Source organism: Chlamydomonas reinhardtii, chromosome 14, assembly GCF_000002595.2.
Source record: "Chlamydomonas reinhardtii strain CC-503 cw92 mt+ chromosome 14, whole genome shotgun sequence".
NCBI classification, from domain to species: Eukaryota; Viridiplantae; Chlorophyta; class Chlorophyceae; order Chlamydomonadales; family Chlamydomonadaceae; genus Chlamydomonas; species Chlamydomonas reinhardtii.
This window is the reverse complement of record NC_057017.1, coordinates 675,075-694,212: the sequence shown is the minus strand read 5'-3', so window position 1 is coordinate 694,212 and position 19,138 is coordinate 675,075. Positions and strand designations below refer to the sequence as shown.

At 61.3% G+C, this 19,138-nt stretch overlaps 6 protein-coding genes across 8 annotated transcripts in view; 3 read left to right on the top strand and 3 right to left on the bottom strand.

Moving 5' to 3' along the window:
- CHLRE_14g612633v5 (uncharacterized protein) overlaps positions 1 to 3,740 on the top strand; it is a 38,423-nt gene extending 34,683 nt beyond the window's left edge. The window contains exons 19-25 of the mRNA XM_043070021.1: positions 97 to 271; positions 424 to 658; positions 769 to 1,026; positions 1,234 to 1,670; positions 1,765 to 2,241; positions 2,375 to 2,457; positions 2,596 to 3,740. Of these exons, the coding sequence (XP_042916694.1) occupies positions 97 to 271; positions 424 to 658; positions 769 to 1,026; positions 1,234 to 1,670; positions 1,765 to 2,241; positions 2,375 to 2,457; positions 2,596 to 2,896 (1,966 nt within the window). The 3' untranslated portion in view covers positions 2,897 to 3,740. The remainder of the gene's footprint in view (positions 1 to 96; positions 272 to 423; positions 659 to 768; positions 1,027 to 1,233; positions 1,671 to 1,764; positions 2,242 to 2,374; positions 2,458 to 2,595) is intronic.
- Positions 3,741 to 3,765: 25 nt separating this feature from the next.
- CHLRE_14g612567v5 (uncharacterized protein) lies at positions 3,766 to 4,367 on the bottom strand. Its single transcript, XM_043070020.1, has one exon. It carries the CDS (start codon positions 4,337 to 4,339, stop codon positions 4,166 to 4,168), a length of 174 nt encoding a protein of 57 aa, XP_042916693.1. The 5' UTR covers positions 4,340 to 4,367; the 3' UTR covers positions 3,766 to 4,165.
- A 140-nt stretch (positions 4,368 to 4,507) lies between these two features.
- CHLRE_14g612500v5 (uncharacterized protein) lies at positions 4,508 to 10,017 on the bottom strand. The gene is made up of 10 exons (XM_043070019.1): positions 9,446 to 10,017; positions 8,951 to 9,075; positions 8,483 to 8,638; positions 8,177 to 8,235; positions 7,858 to 7,924; positions 7,577 to 7,657; positions 7,175 to 7,345; positions 6,763 to 6,855; positions 6,205 to 6,350; positions 4,508 to 6,045 (listed from the first exon to the last, which is right to left on the bottom strand). The coding sequence occupies exons 1-10, from the start codon at positions 9,948 to 9,950 to the stop codon at positions 5,745 to 5,747; spliced, it is 1,704 nt and encodes a 567-aa protein (XP_042916692.1). The 5' UTR covers positions 9,951 to 10,017; the 3' UTR covers positions 4,508 to 5,744.
- Positions 10,018 to 10,527: 510 nt separating this feature from the next.
- CHLRE_14g612450v5 (uncharacterized protein) lies at positions 10,528 to 13,057 on the bottom strand. Its single transcript, XM_043070018.1, has 7 exons — positions 12,977 to 13,057; positions 12,716 to 12,883; positions 12,499 to 12,625; positions 11,927 to 12,072; positions 11,590 to 11,724; positions 11,355 to 11,369; positions 10,528 to 11,175 (listed from the first exon to the last, which is right to left on the bottom strand). The coding sequence occupies exons 1-7, from the start codon at positions 12,980 to 12,982 to the stop codon at positions 11,032 to 11,034; spliced, it is 741 nt and encodes a 246-aa protein (XP_042916691.1). The 5' UTR covers positions 12,983 to 13,057; the 3' UTR covers positions 10,528 to 11,031.
- Positions 13,058 to 13,157: 100 nt separating this feature from the next.
- Positions 13,158 to 14,520, top strand: CHLRE_14g612426v5 (uncharacterized protein). Its single transcript, XM_043070017.1, has one exon. The coding sequence runs from the start codon at positions 13,421 to 13,423 to the stop codon at positions 13,718 to 13,720; it is 300 nt and encodes a 99-aa protein (XP_042916690.1). The 5' UTR covers positions 13,158 to 13,420; the 3' UTR covers positions 13,721 to 14,520.
- Positions 14,521 to 14,788: 268 nt separating this feature from the next.
- On the top strand, positions 14,789 to 18,772 carry CHLRE_14g612400v5 (uncharacterized protein). Of its 3 annotated transcripts, none has more exons than XM_043070015.1 (7): positions 14,789 to 15,180; positions 15,418 to 16,650; positions 16,735 to 16,922; positions 16,998 to 17,105; positions 17,167 to 17,476; positions 17,642 to 18,111; positions 18,217 to 18,772. In XM_043070015.1, exons 1-6 carry the CDS (start codon positions 15,079 to 15,081, stop codon positions 17,693 to 17,695), a joined length of 1,995 nt encoding a protein of 664 aa, XP_042916687.1. In that variant the 5' UTR covers positions 14,789 to 15,078; the 3' UTR covers positions 17,696 to 18,111; positions 18,217 to 18,772. The 3 variants fall into 3 exon arrangements, with proteins under 3 accessions (XP_042916687.1, XP_042916688.1, XP_042916689.1); XM_043070014.1 differs by having other exon boundaries at positions 17,581 to 18,111; XM_043070016.1 differs by having other exon boundaries at positions 16,998 to 17,476; positions 17,581 to 18,111.
- Positions 18,773 to 19,138: the final 366 nt, after the last annotated feature.

The window sequence follows — 19,138 nt, the reverse complement described above, 5'->3', positions numbered from 1 at the left end:
GACGATATGCATGGCCGTGGTGCCACTTTGTGTCCTTCATAATGTATATACGACAGCTGACGTTGTTTGCCCATGCTGCCCTTCCTTTCTTGACAGCTCCTGTGCCCTCCTGCGAGCATCACCGCCACCTCCTGCTACACGGGGCCGCACGGGTGCGGGAGCAACAACAGCTGCCACTTCTACGGGAGTGGACACTATTTGCGCCTCGGACCGCCTGGGGACTGCAATCGAGGGCGCGGGTGGTGTGCCGGTGCCTGGTGGCATCAACCAGGTGAGTGCGATGCACTGTCGCATTCCCTAGTGTCGCGTGCCCGCCCGTCTATGACATTTACCACAGTTGTTGGTGTACGGGCTCTCTAACTCATCTGCTGATCAACTTCATCATATGCAAGTTTTGCAACTGCCTGCTATGCGCTTCTCCAGGTGTCACCATGGCTGCCCGGCGGCAACTCGACCAAGTACTGCCAGTGGGTGCGATGGGCTGACGGAGACTTCACAACACAGCCGGTTCTCTTCTCCGTGCGGAGTGGAGACAAGACCTGTGTTGCAGGATCCTCCGGGGCGGAGATCATGGTAACGCTCCGCGGCCTCTCAGCTACCTGTACCGGCCCGCGCTTCTCCCCGTCGGGCACAGTTGCTGGCTGCGCGTCCAACGACGGTGCGTGTGTAAACACCGGCAAGGACGTTGGTTTGTGTCGTTTCCATACATGCCTTGAAACCCGACCACCGTGCTGAAGCTGCTTGGCAATGCTCCTCTGCGCCCCGCAGGCACTGTTTACAACGAGTGCCTGTGGACCGTCATGGTGCCACGGCCCGACGGCCCAGAGTGGAACGGCCCGACGGACTGCATTCCACCCGAAGAGCCCACACTGCCACCTCCGCCGAAACGCCCTGGAGCACCGAACCTGCGCCGCAACCCGCCTCTGCCGCCGTTCCCTGCCACGCCGTCTGCTGACCCAACTTGCAAGCACACCGGCCCCAACACTCAGCTTCCCGGCAACTCGGGCCTCAGCTGCAATTCACAAGGTATGCCTTATCTGCGCTAGTTCTCTAGCCATGCGGTGGGAGTATAAATGCGGCATGACAAGACGGGACAAGACGGGACAGTCCAACCAACAGAGACACACCGCACCAATACCATTTTGCTGCTATCTGGGGCTCCTCGCCCGGTCTCGTCTACAACGGACCCACACACCACTCCTTGTCTCCACCACGTGTGCGGCGTGTGAGCAGGTGCCTGCATCGACCTCGACTATGACTCCTCCGAGTGCTACTGGCGCAGCGGCTTCCTGTACTGCCAGGCCTGTCTGGTGTGGCCGCGCGCCGGGTCCTCCTGTGCCCTTAACGCCGCCAGCCCGATTGATTACGTGTGCGCTGGTGACGAGCTGTCGAGTGTGCTGACGCCAGACGGCTCCTCCACAAGCGGTGGGACATCCCTGCTACAGCCGTGGCAGCCACAGAGCCGCTACTGCCAGCTGATTCGGTGGGCAGCGGACGATATGGAGCCAACCGAGGTTCTGTTCTCGATCAAGAGCGGCAGCGCCCGCTGCACACGCCGCACGAACGTCACCATGACGCTCGAGGGACTGGACGCGGTGTGCGCCGCACCACGTGACAACGCCTCGGGCGGTGCTGCCGGATGCCAGGGCAACGACAACGTGGACAATGAGGTACGACACGAGGCGTTATGACTCGGCAACCTGACGCCCATCCACCACTTGTCTAATGGACTTAACCCGCACATCTCCCTGTCCTTGGTTGCAGTGCTTGTGGAGCATGCGCCTGCCGCGCCCTGGCGCACAGGGCTGGAATGGCAAGAACTGCCTGCCTGCCCCGCCGCTGGCTTCCCCGCCGCCACCCCGTGTGCGCCGGCCTGCCACCCCCGGCATACGCGCTCCGTCGGTACCACCGCCTGCACCCTCCGAGCCGTTGACGCCTGCCAAGGGCCGGCCTCCGCCCCCCAAGCGCCGGACGCCAGCGGCCCCCGGCAAGCGTGCACCTAACGCACCCCCAACTCCGCAGCCACCGATCGAGGGCTTTTACGGCTTCCCTTTCTGCGCCTGCAAGAGGCGCACCCTCAAGCCCACGCCGTATCGGCTTGTGTACGACAGCAGCACACCGCTGCCCGCCCTGGCTGATGGCAAGGACCGGGTGCGCCACTGCTTCCACATCCAGGTGGTCGGCTGCGACTCAAAGTCGCAGTGCTGCGGCATGGGCATCAAGAAGGTTGAGCTGTCTGTGGTGAGTTGCCCAGGTGGCGCGTGGGGTGTCCTCATACTCAGTGGACGCCCAACCTTTTCGACCGCATTCCGCGCCATCATTGGCCGCTGTACTCGAAACCTTACCTACCCGTGCGTCACTCCCCGCACCACAGGAGAATGAGTGCCGCACCTCTGTCAAGCTGGCGCTGCTAGCGGGCCGCAGTTACCCGTGGTCCTTTACGCAAAATGACTACAAGTAAGCGACGCGTGGACCGGCAACCAGGATTAGTGCATGCAAGCAAGCGCAATCAATGTTTAAGGATTCCTTCCTGCTCTTGAAGTTTCGTGCTCTTACCTCGGCTGTGCCCCTTGCTTGTCTGCTCCTGCTGCGCAGTGGCGAGACCTACACAACGTTCAAGCTGACAAGCCTGGGCCTGGAGAAGCCGGACGTGCCGGACGGCATGCCCCTGTGCATCATCCTCACCGAGCCCTGCTCCTCCCTGGCCGACTTCTGCTACGGAGGCGGCGACTGGTGCCGCTTCACGTTCTTCTCCACGGACGAAAACTGCTGCCCGACTGGGGACCTGCTGGCGTCGTCCGACCCCACGCAGGTCGAGGTGGTGGACACTGCGGGAGGCGACGTTGAGGTGGTGGAGCTGAGGCGGCGAGGGCTGCTGTCAGGGGATGCTGCGTAGCCCCCACATGCCCTTTAGATGCTCTCACACTGTGACAGTTAGATTTAGAAAGACCGTTCGTGGTCAATTTAGTCAGGGTGCCCCCGTGAAATAGCCGGCGTCCCTCTTTGTATGCGGGCTTTGCAGCCATGCTGTTGCATTCCCGCTTTATTAGCAGCGGCTTGCCATATGAAATCGTCGTAGGAGTTGAAGGAGAGTTCTGACGCATAGAAGTGTTTCTGTGTGTGTATGTGTATGTGTGTGTTGCATGGATGGGAGGCATGCCTCCATACATGTCCAATGTGTTCCTGTCTACCGTATTCAATCCTGTGACACCAGCGTGCCGCAGGATGAGGCTTGGTGTGCGCTGCTAGGTTGAGGGAGTATCGTTGTTTGTTTTTGCACTCTCAACAAGCACTCGCATTATATTAACGAAAGGTTAGTGCTCAGACTTGGGTACACTGCACACCTCTGGAGAGTAAGGGCCACCGCAATATCCCTCACAGCAGAGCACCCTGCGCATACTTCCATTCCGTGCACGCTTCATCAAATAGCGATTTGCGTGAGACGAGTTGCCCCCAGGGGCCCCTGAAGTTGAACTTAATCCAGAATGATGCGTGAAAATGATAGAGATTTGTTTCAGCCCATTTCGTGGTGCTGCGATCTTGAAGGATCTTATACCGTGTAATACAGGTGTTGATCTGCTTGTGTGTAGGTGTGCATGTGTGTGTGTGTGTGTCATGCCCGGAGCAAGTACGCTTAACAGTGTGGTGTGATGTGGCTTCTGTTTATAGGACAGGCTTGAAGCGTGAGGAAGTCACGACCTCAAGTTGCCATGCGCTCGTCCCTGTAAGCAGCATGCCCCGGCAGTGACGCCACCGCTGTTCTTTACGGAGTAGTAATATACAACCCCACGCCAGCGATTGTCACTGTCCAGCTGACTGGGGGCATCCAACTGATCCGAGACTCCATCACACTAGCCAAGTTTTGGGGCAAAGGGTCTGGCACACACACATACCCTTAGTGGCTTGGCCCTTGGGGCACGCAACTTGGCAACACTGGGTGGTGATCCAGCAGGTGCCCAGTGCTGACCTGTCTCCCCTTCCTGATTCTGCCCCAAGTTTCACGCAAAGCTGGCTCCCCCCAACAATCCATGCCGCGCGACTGTTTCGTTACGGGATTGGTTCAACGTTAACCCCCAACAATGTCTGTCCGCATTCCTCCATCCTCTCGCCATTCCAGCCATTCCTCCCACCAAGTCAAGCATAGTTGCCGAACCCCCACCGGCACCTAACCAACCGCGCCCTTGGCCGCCTGCTTCTGGGCAATCCTCTGCGCCTTCTTAATGTTGTTGGCCACATAGTTCGCCTTCCCGGCGTTGACAAGTACCAACGCGCAAAGGGCACAGGTCACGCGGCGCGCTGTTTTGCCATCAGGTGGGCCCGTAGGGCCAATCAAGGCCATGAAACTGCTTGGGAACCGCCAACAACATGGATGCTCGTCGTCTCACTTCTAACAACTGGATGCTTAGCCTGCGACAGCAGAGTGTGTGTGTGTGTGTGTGTGTGTGTGTGTGTGTGTGTGTGTGTGTGTGTGTGTGTGTGTGTGTGTGTGTGTGTGTGTGTGTGTGTGTGTGTGTGTGTGTTACAAGTGTGCATTCCTTATACCTGCAGCGAGTCTGACCGAGCCGCAAGGGCCCCTCGCCTCCTGGAACTGGATTGTTAGTTGCGTCTTGCACACCGTGTGCACCGTCGTGGTTCTGCCTTATCAAAAGACAGCGCTTAGACCAAATATCACGTACGCAGCAAGCCAACTTAACCTGGTCAGCACCTTGCATAACCTGCTTCATTGAATCAGAACTGATACCGTACGTTGATCTGACACACGTGTACGCTTCACACTCAAGTAAAACATGCCGTTCATCCTCTACTCCTTTGTTGCAGAGGGGGCAAAGCCTGGCATTTCTAGGCAAATGGTGGTCTCTATTAGTTGCAATCGGCCAACAGCAAAGCCGAAACCTCATAAGGCATCTGTGTGCTTCAAAAGGGGTAAAACAGTGAGCGTGGGGTGGGTGCACGGGTGGCGCCGCTCGCTCAAAACTAAGCCCCATCCAGTGCTTGTATTTGGACATATGCAGCCCGGGTTGCAAGGAATCAGATGGAAACGTCTCAGGTGGTGTAATCAAACGATCGTCGGCCAGTGTGTCTTGGCAATTGCTGGCGTCCCGCTTGCCGCGTGCATGGACCCTGCCTTGATGCCTTACACTCGGGCACTGCAAGCTGTGACTCCGCTTTATTCCGCAACAATCCACATGCCTGCCTGCTTTATATGTATCCTGGCCGCACCGTGGACGCAACGCATGCAAAAGCATAACCGCACACGCAGGAGCAGCCTTGCTCCGCGGCAACAGCACGCTCCACGCCAAACCTGATTCCTCCACATGCTCTCAACGCCCGACGCGAGGCCACACTCCCACACGGCCTGCAACTTGTTACGCTCCATTCCCTGCTGGTCGCCTGCCTGCAGGTGCGATGCTGCTCTGCTTCGCGAGTGTGGTGTTTGCGTTGTGTGCGTGTCTGCTGCTATCGCCTGGCCGGGCGCCCGGAGCGTGAGGAACGCTCGTCAGCGAACCACCAGCCTGCCAGCAAGTCAGCGATGCCTCGGTACAGTAACTCGGGCGTTATACCAGCCGCGCTCATATGTTCTAGCGCCGGAAATTGCTTGTTGGGGTCAGGGAATGCCCTGCTGCACACTACGGGACTACGCCAACCAGCCCCCTTACCACTCTGCCCCATCGCATCCATTCCCTGCTCCTCCACACCCCTACTCCTCCACATGCCTGCTCCCCCACACCTAGCTACCAGCCGCCTCAGGTCATCGGCTCCGGGCCGCCTGCGCCCCCAGCCGCCCCTCCCGCACCCGCGCCGGCCGCCTCCAGCGGCGGCAGCGGCCGTGCCGCGTAGTGTGCCCGCGCCGCCGTCAGCTTGTCATCCACCACGTTGACAGCAGGGTCGGCGCGCGCCAGCAGGTTGGCCTCGCGCGGTCCCAGCACGGCGGCGCCGGGCGCGTGCTGCGCCGCCGCCAGGCCGCTGAGGCAGTAGCAGGTGTGATAGAAGTCCACGGGCTTGCCGGGCTTGTCGCGCAGGCCGCCCTTGGTGGCCTGGCAGCACCTGTGTGTTAAAGAAAGGAAATAACAGTGGGTACGTGTATGCTAAGAAAACAACAATGCGAAGTGCATGTGCGTGTGTGTTTGTGTTCGGAGGACAAGGGGATTCAAAAGCAAAGGGTGAAAAATAGCTCCCACTGGCCCATGCCTCCCGCCCACTCACTTGAGGATCCATAGCTGCAGCGCTTCGTAGTTGCACAGCGGCGGCGGCGGCGCGGGTGGCGGCGGCGCCGTGCCCTCGGGCAGTTGTGGCGGCGCGCCTGCCGCCACTGCGGCCGCGTAGGCAACGTGAGCGGCGTACTGCTGCTCCTGCGTGTCAAGGAGCACACAGAGGAGTGAAGCGTAAAGACCATGCATGTCGGTCAATGCTTCTGTGTTGGGAAATGCAAGAGGGGAGAGGGTCGACACTGCGCGCGTGCGCACGAATTGCACAGGGCGTGCGGAAACTGCAAGCTAACGTTAGCCAAGGAGTTAAGCTGCACGTCTGAGGCGGCTTGGGGGAACGTATCAGGTGGCCATTGCCACCACGCTTTGCCACTACCCCCTGAACTCATGCACTAACCCGCACAACACATGTAAGGTGTTTCGCCACGCCATTTACGTCGTCCCGTTTAACGAGCACAGGCACACATCCGCACGTTCCCGTTCAACCATGTGCTCTCAAAAAGTACACGCACATCGCACACATTCCTAAGCGCTTTGACCTGCCCATGCCGCCCACCTGCGCGGTGAGCATCTCTGGGTCGGGCGGCGGGAAGATGTTGAAGGCGGACACGTTGATGCACGCCATCTGGGTGGTGGCAGCCTCGCCCGCCTGACAGGGCAGCAGGTGAGGCGTGGGGCAGCGGGCAGTGGGCATGGGGCGCAGCAGCAGTCAGCAGGGGGGGCGGCACCAGGCATCATGCACCACGCAAGCGGCTGGTGACGCGTGACACGAAAGGTTAAAGGCCCCGGCGTGGCGTGACGCGACGAGAGCTTGACTGAAGACCGGAATGCTTCGCGGCGCAACAACAACAACAAGAACAACAACACGGCGTTGCTGATGATGAATGAAAGCCCCTGTGCGGCGTCCTTCTGCAACACACACCACAATGCGCTTCTCTTGCGCTTTACTCGGACACACGAACACCCACCTCGTGCGCCTTGGCTGCCTGGTCCAGCAGCTCCCGCGCCGCCCGCGCCTTGTCCGCGCTGTGCCGCGCTGCCGCACCCTTGAGCGCGCCGTCCGCCACGTCGCTCGCCTCCAGCGCCCGCGCACGCAGGGTTTCGTAGGCGTGCATGCGCCCGTGCATCTCCTCCTCGGCCTGCAGGTGGCGGGGTTGGCGGAGGCGTGTGTATGCGTGTTGTTGTAAATATCCAGTACCAGCAGGGCGTTTGCGTTTGCATGTGTGTGGTCAGGGCAGGATTTGCGGCTAAGGCTATTGCCCATTGCTGCCTACCAACACAACCGTGACACCCACTCAAGACGCGCAAGCAAGACACGCCCAACTCACACACACACACTGTGCATGACGCGACTGCGCACGCGGCCTCACCAGCTCAAAGGGCGGCGACGCACCCATCATTGGCGCCGGCAGCACCTGCACCTCCGGCCAACCTGCGGAGTCCTGCGGCACCTGCAGCAAGCAGGCGGACGCACGCATACACACACAAGACACACACGCATGTAACATTGTGCAGCTAACCAAGCTTGGAGGTGGGGTTGTTTTGAGAGGAACGCACACAGAGTTCTGCACTGTCGCCCGCATTACCCGCGCGCCCACAGCCGCCTTTCCCCGCCCCGTCTGCCTGCCTTCAATGTTGACACCCAACTCACCGGCGGCGGGCGCAGCGCTGATGGCGAAAGCATAGCCAGCAGTGGGAACACGCCGCCCTGCCAGAAGCTGCAGCCGCCAAAATAAAATCACAGTACCAGCATCACAGAATGTCCAACAGCCACCAACTGCCTTTTCATGCATGTGTTCGCCTCTGTTGCAGGGTGCTGCCTACACCAGGACCGCTTGTAAGGCGCCATTGTGCCTCTCCCCGTGCCCCCCGCTTGCCCCGTGTCACCTCTCTCACGTTGGCATTGGACCAACTACTCATGGCAACAACTCCCGCGGCCGCGCTCGGCCCCCGTGTCCACCCCCACGCACCTGTAGCAGCCGTCGACCAGCTTGTTGGTGCGGCCATTGAAGCCACCCTCCATGGAGCCCTGGGGGCGCGGGGGATGGGGGAGAAAGCGGCAGAGGGAGGCAGTGTGTGTGTGTGTGGGGGGGGGGAATTAAGAAGTGAAGGCGTAGTCAGGTACAGTAGTATAGCAGACGCGTTGTGTGTGTGTGGGGGGGGGGGGGCGGCAGGGCCCGTCAGCTACGCCACCCGCATCTCGTATTACGTACTGAGAATAAAGACAACCCCACCCCCACCAACCTCAAACCTCCACCGACCGCCCACGCCCCCACCTGGCGGTGCACCAGCCAGTGTAGCAGGCGCGGCACGTCCAGCGTCGCCGCCAGCAGCCCCGGCCCGCCCGCCAGCACCAACGCCGCCACGCCGCAAAAGGTGTAGCCGCCGTGCGCCTCGTTGCCCGGCTCACCGCCCAGCCCACCCTCGTAGGTCTGGTGGTGGCAATGGAGGGCAGTGTGCGCGGTGTGACGGTGCCACGCAATCCCCAAAGAGCGCAGCTGTCAACTGGAATCATCTCCCCCGGCACCGCCACTCCGGCACTGCCCGGTGCCGCGGGCCGCCAATGCCAAAGCGCGTGCTCGCATGCAGCCGCACCCCATTCCTCCCACCTTCCAGCTCCCACTGCCTGCGTTCCGCCCCGCCCCGCCCCCTCCCCTTCCATGCCCCCGCCTCTTCATTCCGGCTCTAAAATCTTGACTACCTGTGCACCTCAACCCGCTCCTCCTCCCCAAACACACACGCACCTGGCACGCGCGGACGTACCCCGCCAGCCCGCTGCGCGCCGCCAGCTGTTGCTTGTCCGCGTCCAGCCCCAGCATGTGCGCCACCGCCATTGCCGTGTAGCAGGCGCGCAGGTCGCCCTCGCCGCCTGGAGAGCGAGAGCGAGAGCGAGAGGGAGAGGGAGAGGGAGAGAGCACGGGCCACGGGGAAGAGGGAGGGGAAGCGGGAGCAGAACAGGGCAGGGCAGCACAGGGTAAGGCCGCGTGCGTGGAATGGGCGGGATGGTTTGAAGGACTGACAAAGCATGGGTCTGGAAAGACGTGCATGGAGGGCTGGCGGGCGCGGGTTTCACAGGGGAGATGAGAAGGTGGGCGGGTCGTGTGAGGCAGCGGGTGGGCTGATCATGACCTGGGTGATGCGCTGGTGACCCATGGGCGACTGGAACACAAGGTTTGCCCATCCAGCCTGGCCAGCCAGCCCCTCCGATCCACCCCAATGCCTCCCACTTGATCGCTTACCCTCGTGCACGCTAAAGCCGCCTCCCTGCTCTGGAGGGATGCACATCCGCAGCAGGAAGCTGCGCACGGCCGCGCGGTCTATGGACCCCAGCGCCTTCCCGCCTACAGTCACCGCGGCCGCGACAGCTGCGTAGGTGGGCGCCAGATGCGCCAGCTGCATCGGCCCGCCACCATAACCTCCCGCCGGATGCTGGCAGCTTTGTAGGAAGGCGACAATATCGTCCGCCGTCACATCTTTCGGAAGCGGGGCCCCCAGCAGTGCCAGCGAATGGACCAGCCAGTATACAATCCATGTCCGGCTCGCATCCAGCACCGCAAAGCCAGAGCTCAGCTGGCCAAGCCCGCTGTGCAGGTAAGCGACGTGGTTTTCGCGATGCAGAACCAAAAAGTCATGTATCTCCTCAGCGTCCTGGATTCCTTCTAGGTCCTGGTAAAAGGGCAGCAGCTTTTTCTCAAGCGCATTTTGTGTTTTCGAGGTTGTCGTGGGCAGCCCGTCCTCCCACATCGTTCTTGGCTTCTGACAAGATAATACTACAGTTCTTTACCTACATTTACACAGCAGAAACGAGTCCTGCAAGTCCGTGGCTGTCGGAGTTGCCTAACCTGTAAAATGGCAGCTCTGCCGCGTTTCATTCCCGTGCGTGGCCCCGGCGTGTGCCGGTCCTGCCTGCTTTGCCCGCCGCCACCACGATCACGTCACTCCTCGTAGACAATGAAAGCCACAGTTGAACCCGTAGGGTGCACGCGCGGGCTGTGCATGGCTGGCGGCCTGGCGCCATGTCACCCTGACCTCCCCTGTCCCTAACAGGGTGTGTGATGGGACAGGGTTCAAGGCAGGTTGGCGAGGTCCCACCACATATCCGCAATGCGTTGGAAGGAGTTCGAACCCGGAGGGTCCCTACTTGGAGCACGGTAGTCCAATAGTCGAGATCAGGGTGGAAAGCGTCACCATTCAGGATGCACTGAGATGCACGCCGGTTGGCGTTGCCTCGTTGGGCACCTTTGCCAGGCTTTGGGATTGGCATTGCCAGCCGGTGCCTACGGTATCTAACGCCAGCATGCAGACTCCAGACATCGGCTTTGTATTTGTCAATTTACAGGGTAACCCCGACGCCAGCGCACTGCGACGCCTCTCACCCTCTCAGTCTACACCTGACACCACCTTGCCTTGCACACTTGAACCACGCACGAAATCCTCCAGTCACCCACCTTACATGACTCATGTCCCAGACACAACCCCTCGGCTCACATCCCAAAATTGCCGGGCTAGGGTCTTGCCTGCCACCGCCTACCACCTGCGAAGCAGTCTGTCATGCAAACATGCCGACTCTCCGCCTCAACCTACCGCAACCGGTAGTCAAGAGACGCCGGTCCTAACCACGTGCTGGCCCTTAGGTTCTGAGAGCCCATGGTAAACCGACCCGTGCTGCACTCAGGCGCGGAACGAGCCAACGCACAACGCCTGTCAAGCTCGCCTCCGGCTGCGGCTGCTGCCAGCTGTGCAGCGCCATTGGCTAACCGTGTCCTTCAGATCTGCGCAAACGCCGGCCTGGCCATGCGTGTATACTCGCAAGCGCTTGAGGCGCTTACTTCTTCTTGCCAGCAGCGGCAGCGGCGGGCTTCGCCTTGGGCACGCGCTCCTCGAACATGCCCTTCGCCTTCAGGTTGTCAATCCGCTTCTTCAGCTTCTCCTTCTCGTAGTCCATGCCCTTGGCGGCCATGTCCGCGACCTGGCATTTGATAAAGAGACAGCAGCAGAAATGCCTTTGTGAACCAGGCCCCGGTAAGGCAGAGCCCGACGCCACCGCGTAATGCGCTGCAGCCACGCCATTTCCCCGCATTGTGAGCCTAAGAGCATGAGCAACCAACACTGCAAAGCCCAACGCTGTGTCCCGCCACGCAAACTCACCAGGGCTTTGTGCGCCTGTGGCCAATCGTAGCCACGACGAGCATGCAGCGCAACGGGTGGAAGGGCAGAACCGTAAGCGCCGGCATTGCAGGAACCCTCAACTACTCAGCTTAGAGCTGGACAGCACGCCTCCAAGCTGCGTGGTGCAGCATCAAACCCTCCTGCCCGAATCCTGGCTCAAGCCCAGTCAGAACCTGTGTCACTTGCCCAGTTCGCATTCCGGCACCCTGCCCACCTTCTTGGTCCACTTGGTCTTAGCGGCCAGCACCTCGGCCTTGCCGCCGGCAGCCTCAATGGCAGCCTTGGCAGACTCCGAGAAAGCGGTGGCGTGCACGTTCAGCGACTTGCTCAGGCTGCCAGTGCCCAGCACCTGATGCAACGATGCAGCGAATGAGAGCACGATGTGAGCACGAACCCTGCTTGACGAGGTCTTCAAATGAAGAAATTCCCGTATGCATGTCCCGCGATCCCAGTGTTGCCTGTCCAGCACCTAAAGGCTCGCAACCTGACGCCTGCGTTGTACATGGCCCACCGCCAGTCAGCCCCTTTGTGCCTAGGCCAAGTACGCTTACCTTCAGGGGTAGGGAGGCATCGCGGCCGCTGATGCTCTTCACCTTCTCCTTCACGGCAGCCAGGGTCACGTCCTCGCCAGCGTTGAAGTGCTTCTCCAGGTCATCCAGGTTCACCACCACGAAGTCGGGCAGGCCAGCGCTCATGCCTGTTGAAGCGCCAACACAGGACACCGCAGCAGTCAGTCCCCACGTACACGCGACCTATTCCCGTGGACCCGGAGCAGGCCAGGCCTGCTCTTGCCCCAAACCCCTGTGCGTGTCTGCCACCCATGCCCGCGACACGAGTCACGCGCGCGGACTGCTCCGGCCACAGCCACGTCCACAGGCATCAATGCCTTGCGACACGCTCGCGCAAGTCCCGTGCCGCAAGTCCACCGACCCAGAACATCTCCGAGGAGCAATGTACAATTACAGGCACTGGCTTCTGGTTCCCGGCGCGTCACCAGCTCGGTCGAGTGGTGCCCTCGGCAATTCCTGAGTTCAGCCACAAAATGCCCCTCCAACTCAAGCGTCGCTTTGCCAAACCGATGCCCAGCCGTGCGTGCCCGGCGTAACTGATATACGCAACCTACCGCCGGCAATACCACGCAGCTTGGGCAGGCGGCGGTAGAGAGGGGTCTGGCCACCCTCAAAGCCAGGCCGCACGCTGGGGCCCGAGCGCGCCTTCTGACCACGGTTACCGAAACCGCAGGTGCCACCCTACAAATACAGGAAGGCGGCAGGTCGCATAGTTGAGCTGCGAGCACCACCCACATTCTGCGCCGCAAAAGCCTCGTCCCAGTCCCGCACCTGGCCAGCAGCATAACCACGACCCTTGCGCTTCTCATCACGCCGGCTGCCGGGCTCGGGGCTCAGGTTGTGCAGGCGCAGGCGAGCATCCGAGGACGCGTTCACCACAACAAGAGAGCGGGGCTGGCGAGCCGCCGTGAAGGGGCGCACCGAAGCGCGCGAAGCCACCTGAATTCCCATAGAATGGAAGATAGCTCAATTTGCAGCTTTGAGGCCTTGAAAGCTTGGAGCTACACGTTGCAAGCCACCGCCCGTTCGCACCTGCATTGTCCTGTTGTTACGCTAAAGGATAACAACAGAGATATATGGTCTAGCTAACCTAAGTGGGCAATGCGTGGAGACAGCGACCGGCGTTGTGCCGCAAGCAATGCAATTCGGCAATGGTGCATTGTTTGGCAATTTTTCCAGACTCCCAATGGCCCTCTTTCAAAGCCATCCGCAAACATATGAACACAAGCACACTCACGAACTGGTCTTCGCCACGAAGGCCTCAAAGTACCAAGTTCAGAGGCTGGCCTTGGCCGGACGTTCACCTGTTTGGTTTAGCTGGTCTTCCATATCATGTTAAACAGCATGGAATTGTGCTCAGTTCGATCGGGTCCGGCCCAACCCGGCTGCACGGGCGCGCTGCACTTCGGTTGCCATGCTGCCGACGGCTGCACTGGAGGGGAAGCCCGAATTATGCGGCCCAGAGCAGCAGCACTTATGGTGACGCTCCAGTGGAGCTCAGTGGTGTGTCGACTTGAGCCAGCTTACACAGAAGGCGCGGCGTCCGACGCGGGAGCCCGAAGTCAAGCGGCCTTCAGTTGGACCCTGCGCTGCATCGGGGTGGTCTTGGATCCTGCTAGCACCGCGTGTAGGCACGTGAGCAACGCGCTGATGACAGGAGCAGCTGAAGCCAGCTGCCCACCCGGTGTGGGCGGGCACTGCACACCACTGCATGTGGACGTGCATGTGCATATGTCGCATGCAACGTCATGCGCGCCGGACGCGCGTCCTTTTTGACCAGGTGAAACGCTGTCTCCTGTATGCCGACCAAGGTCCTTACGGCCTTGGCACGGTGTGCCAACAGGAGCGCTTGCGAGACGGTGGTGAGGAATTGGGGCCTAGCAAGTCCAGTTCAGAACCGTGCCGGCGGTGGTGATGCCGGTGGTTGTGCGATGGGACAGGCGGTGGTGATGCTGGTGGTTAGGGGAAAGTGGGCAACCCTGCATTGTCGCCCGCATCCTGTCCATACGTACTGCGGATACGGCACCAACGGGGTCACGAGGACTCATTTTACCCTACCCTTACCTCTGCGTCCTGCGTTTCGCGCATTTCGGTCGCACTGTCTAACTCAACGTCAGGCAGGAGGCGTGGATCTCACCGACTGCTGCCCTAGTCTTGATCTGTCTCTCAGACCTCATTCAATTGTCCCAGACTGCACATGCACATGCACAGGCTTCAGTGCCATGAGACGCTGCCTGAAGACCCTGGCACGCCCCGACGCCCATCTGCCAGCTTTGCACCTCGATGACGCACCCTTGCATGTACAGAATGGGACGTCCAGGAGTGTCCGCTTGCGACGCCTTAATTGGCTACGTTGAAGCGATGTCGTGTTGTGAGCGGCGCCGTGGTGGTGGGGCACTGGTGCAGACCCGGAGGCTAGTCCAGGCTAGTCCGTCCACATCGTGCCAAAAGTTGTTCCCCACATCGGAGCACCGGTTGGTAGCGGTGCAGGTCAGAGCTGCCCCCGCTTTGCGCCAACGCACCCGCTAGAGCAACTTGTCATGCAGGCGAGGTCAGACGTGTAACCTGAGGTATGGGGGGTTCCCCATGGACCGGAGCGCCCCCCTCATGGGGAGAACCGCATGTACCGGGGCGCCCCCCTCGTGGGGAGCGCCCTCGGCTCCCCAAAATGTCGTCATCGCGGAACACCGCGCCCGCGCCCTCCACCAGCAGTCCCAGCCCTCCCCCCTTCTCAGGAGGGCTTCCCATAGCTCCCCGCGGCTCCATGCCTGCTCAGCTCGTGCCCGTCGGTGACGGCGCCGGGCACTCCGATTGGCCTGGACCGCGCGCCTGCATATCGTAACCTCAATAGCAGATGTCGGCATCACTTCTTGGACGGACTAGCTTTATGTAGCAGGAGTGCCAAAATGCCACAGTAGCTTGGACCAGTTACAATGTCACTTAGGGACTTCAAAGTTCCAAACCCTATAAGTGCAGGCGCTAAAAGGACGGATCGAATTGCGAAGAGGAAAAACCCGAATCAAGTTAGAGTGCGTGTGCGACCTCGCATTGAACCAAGCAACACTCAACAGGAAGTAGGCCACCACCAGCTAGAAGATGATGAGGGAGAGCAACATGCTAACGTGGAAATGCATATGGGCGCTTCAGCAGCGGATCCGCTGCCGCATGTGCACAGCGAGTCCGATGATGAAGACACCGAGCAAGGCGACGACGCATCAGTGGACGTTGCAGCTCAGGTCAGGGTCCGAAAGGCGTTCTTAAAGCACTACGCCTCGGGGGCAGACAGCCGCAGCCGCCTCCTCGACAGTGCCGCCGACACGCTGCGGGCGTTGGCCCAGGCCATCCCACGCACATGTCCTGGGTGCGGCGTGTCCGCGGTGTTCGGGGGAAAGCGATGTTCCGTGACAATTGTCACATGGGAGCAGCCTGTGATCGCGGAAATACCTGTGGGCTGGTGCACAACGTGCAAGCAGGGCTGCAACTTGCTGCCGGTTCAGGCGGACTGCGTCTCCGACTCGAACAGCGGGTGGGACCTCGACCACGCTCACTCTGGCAAGAACGTTCTCTGGTGGCACCAGTCCGTGCTGCAGATGTATGACATCCTGTCATTCAGGACCAGACATCTCAGCGCAGACGCGTTTTGTGACGCTATGATGAACAGCTGGGAGCGCAATGGGATCTCCCGTCCAAGCTCTGTGTCGGCGACAACCCTGCGCCAGCGCATGCGCGAGGCGCTGCTGTTGTATATGGACTGTCAGAACGTCATCGAGGACTACCCGGAGGACACTATAACCGACTGGCCTCGCGGCGCCCTGAACAGCTGCCCCTGCTGCGGTGACAGCGTCACATGTGCAGCAATGGCGGTGGACGCAGGCGCCGGGCCAGCTGGCGGCGCCATGGCAGCCGCCGTAGCGGCTGCCGCTGCAGTGGCTGGGGAAACGGTGGTGGGCGCACGCGCCGGGCCGAGCGGCAGTGGCGGCGTGGCGGGTGTGGACATGGCAGACGCCGGGCCAGCCAGCGGCGCCATGGCAGCCGGCGTAGCGGCTGCCGCTGCAGTGGCTGGGGAAACGGTGGTGGGCGCACGCGCCGGGCCGAGCGGCAGTGGCGGCGTGGCGGGTGTGGACATGGCAGACGCCGGGCCAGCCAGCGGCGCCATGGCAGCCGGCGTAGCGGCTGCCGCTGCAGTGGCTGGGGAAACGGTGGTGGGCGCACGCGCCGGGCCGAGCGGCAGTGGCGGCGTGGCGGGTGTGGACATGGCAGACGCCGGGCCAGCCAGCGGCGCCATGGCAGCCGGCGTAGCGGCTGCCGCTGCAGTGGCTGGGGAAACGGTGGTGGGCGCACGCGCCGGGCCGAGCGGCAGTGGCGGCGTGGCGGGTGTGGACATGGCAGACGCCGGGCCAGCCGGCGGCGCCATGGCAGCCGCTACTGTGGCCATGCTTGGTGCAGCCGCTGTCGCTTCAGCATGGCTGCTCACCGCATGCAGTCCTGAGGGCTCTGGTCCGGGTCCTTCTTGTCTCCACTCGGTGCACTTCGACGCATGCTTCAAGTTGAATTTGCTGGCGTTCAGAGGCTACGCGGCGCAGTACACGCAGCTTGCACGCCGCCGCTTTTTCCTGCCCAACACGCTCATCCAGCAGGTACTTGCAGACGGCACGGCTTCGCAGCAGATTGGAGCAACCCACTGCTCCAACTTCAACGCCGATAAGGTCAGTAGTGTGGAATGAGTGACGTACCAGCACCATGGCCTAACAGAACCTTACAGCCCTAACCCGACCCGTCTGCCCCAACAGGTGCTTGCAGCCGAGTCACGCAAGAACCTGATCACGGCAGTCGGGGCTGTGCTATGCCGGCACGGTATGCTGCTGCGGTTGATGAACCTGTTCGGAGGCGAACGTCATGCCTACGCTACGACTGCGGCGTTGTCTCTCCTGAGCGCTGGAACAGCGGTGCAGTTCTGGTGGTACGACATTGCTTGCAGGTGGGTTTGCTCCTGTAGGGCTTCTGCTTCCGTTCCATACAGTTACGCTAAGTTTTGCGACTGCAATGAATGCAGGTGGGGCAAATCCTACACCAAATGGCTGGGACGGCAAGCTCCAGAGCTGCAGCAGCTGGGCGCAGGCCTGCGACCCCTAATCCCGCCGTGGCATCGGTACGCCCACAGGTGAGTGGCTATCACTTCTTACCCTGGCGATGACTAACAATGTCATGTGTACTGTTTGCAGCCTCGCCTGCCAGAAGGCATTTGGTCACGCCAGCGTAGGTGGTGTGGGGCAGGGCACTGGGGAGCCGGCTGAGATCTTCAACAGCGTCATTGGGCCGCATGGCGGGGTCACCCAGTACATGAGTCCGGCGAATAGGGAGGCGCATCTGGAGCGTGTGTGCCGCCTGTACTGCCGGGACGTTTTGGAGGACATGCCGATGCGGCTCTGGCGCATGCGTGAGCGTGCGAAGGCGGTCCTGTCCAGTGCGCGGCAGCGCGTTGACGACCTGGAGGCAGCCCTTGCAAAGGAGATGAGCTGCGAGGTCGAGGAGGTGGGTAATTAGCTTGGTGGGGGGCTTGCTTTGAGAAGTCTTCATGTTCTGAACCTTTAGTTACAAGTTACTTATAGCCTCCACCTTCGCCACTTGTCATGCAGGTACGACAGCGCCTGCAGCAGCCCGCAATGGAGCCCGTTGCGGGCACCGGTGCGGGCGCAGGCGCAGGCACAGCCGCAGCCGCAGCCGCAGCCGCAAGCGCGGGCACCGGCGTAGGCGCGGGCGCCGGCACGGGCGAGGGCATGGGCGAGGGCACGGCCGCGGGCGCGGGCACGGGCGAGGGCACGGCCGCGGGCGCGGGCACGGGCGCGGGCACGGACACGGGCACAGGCGTGAGTGTGTCTGCTGCAGAGTATGCACGCTGCAGACTTGCCATCATGAAGCTGCAGCGTGAGGATGCGCTGGACGACAGCTCGGACGCAGTGCGTCTAGGGCTGCTGTTTCCAGGCGCGGATGCTGTGCCCGTGTGGCAGCGACCAGTCCTCATCCGCTCCATAAAGGAGCAGGCTGCAGAGCTCGAGCACAAGCACGGGTACGATCCAGTAGCCTGGGGCCCAGGGTCGGTGCTGATGCAGGCAGCACTGGCGGCGCTGGCGGAGAGCGAGCTTGCGAAACTGTGTGACGAAGTAGAGGTACGTTCCGGGCCGCGATGCCCGCCGTCATTTTGCAATGCTTGTACATTCACTGTCACAACAATCAATCTTTACCTGCCTGCGTGTGTCTTTCGGTGCTGACAGGATGCCGTGTCGGACGTCGTTGCGCTTGGCTACGTGGTCAAGAAACTGGCAGGCCGCCGCCACCAGCAGCAGCTTGCGGTGAAAGAGGAGAGGCGGGCGCGGGAGTCCGTGGCCCGGCTGTGGGGCGATCTCGTCAGCTGGAGTAAAGTCCCCAGAGCCACGTCTGAAGAACTGCGGAGTGGCCTCTCAGCTGCGGGGGCTATGGGCAAGGCCCTCAAGAAGCAGGCCTTTCCGTGGGTGCCACGGCACGGGCGCCTAGGGGTGCCGAAGCTGGAAGCGCGTTGGCGCCGCGCGCAGGAGGAAATTGTGCGGTGCACGGAGGAGTTAGAGCTTATCACTAAAGAAAGCACGTGTGCGGTCAAGTACTACACGCACCGCGCGCGCCTTTTGACCCAGGCACAGTGCGGTGTAGAGGAGCGGAGTAGCCGCGGGCGGTTGCTTGGGCTGCACTTGGCAGCATGCAACCGCATGCGAGGAAAATTTGATGTGCTGTGCACGGTGGAGGCAGTGAATGACTGAGTAGCTAAGGTGGGGCACGGTGTAAACCATACAGGCAACGGAAGAAAGTAAGGATGGCGCGTGAGTGCTGTCTCTGGAACACTTCTGACACTCGCGGCGGGAAAGCGGGCTGCAAGTGTAGGTAGCTGGCCTGCACGCTAACGTACTGCCGGGCGTTTGAGTGCTGTCTCTGGGGTATTGGTGACACTGGTGACGGCAAAGCGGGCTGCAAGCATAGGCAGCTGGCCTGCACGCTAACGTACTGCCGGGCGTTTGAGTGCTGTCTCTGGGGTATTGGTGACACTGGTGACGGGAAAGCGGGCTGCAAGCATAGGCAGCTGGCCTGCAGACTAACGTACTGCCGGGCATGTGAGTGCTGTCTCTTGAATATTGGTGGCGGGTAAGCGGGCTGCAAGCATAGGCA

Coding starts and splice junctions, on each gene's coding strand:
- CHLRE_14g612500v5 (XM_043070019.1), bottom strand. CDS start 9,950: ATGTGGGAGGACGGGCTGCCCACGACAACCTCGAAAACACAAAATGCG. Junction 7,658..7,857: donor CAGCGCTGCGCCCGCCGCCG/GTGAGTTGGGTG, acceptor TGCTTGCTGCAG/GTGCCGCAGGACTCCGCAGG. Junction 7,346..7,576: donor CGTCGCCGCCCTTTGAGCTG/GTGAGGCCGCGT, acceptor CGCCACCTGCAG/GCCGAGGAGGAGATGCACGG.
- CHLRE_14g612426v5 (XM_043070017.1), top strand. CDS start 13,421: ATGGTGACGCTCCAGTGGAGCTCAGTGGTGTGTCGACTTGAGCCAGCT.
- CHLRE_14g612400v5 (XM_043070014.1), top strand. CDS start 15,079: ATGGGCGCTTCAGCAGCGGATCCGCTGCCGCATGTGCACAGCGAGTCC. Junction 16,923..16,997: donor TGGTACGACATTGCTTGCAG/GTGGGTTTGCTC, acceptor CAATGAATGCAG/GTGGGGCAAATCCTACACCA. Junction 17,106..17,166: donor TGGCATCGGTACGCCCACAG/GTGAGTGGCTAT, acceptor TACTGTTTGCAG/CCTCGCCTGCCAGAAGGCAT.
- CHLRE_14g612450v5 (XM_043070018.1), bottom strand. Junction 12,626..12,715: donor GTGGTTATGCTGCTGGCCAG/GTGCGGGACTGG, acceptor CTGTATTTGTAG/GGTGGCACCTGCGGTTTCGG. Junction 12,073..12,498: donor GCTGCGTGGTATTGCCGGCG/GTAGGTTGCGTA, acceptor GCGCTTCAACAG/GCATGAGCGCTGGCCTGCCC.
- CHLRE_14g612567v5 (XM_043070020.1), bottom strand. CDS start 4,339: ATGGCCTTGATTGGCCCTACGGGCCCACCTGATGGCAAAACAGCGCGC.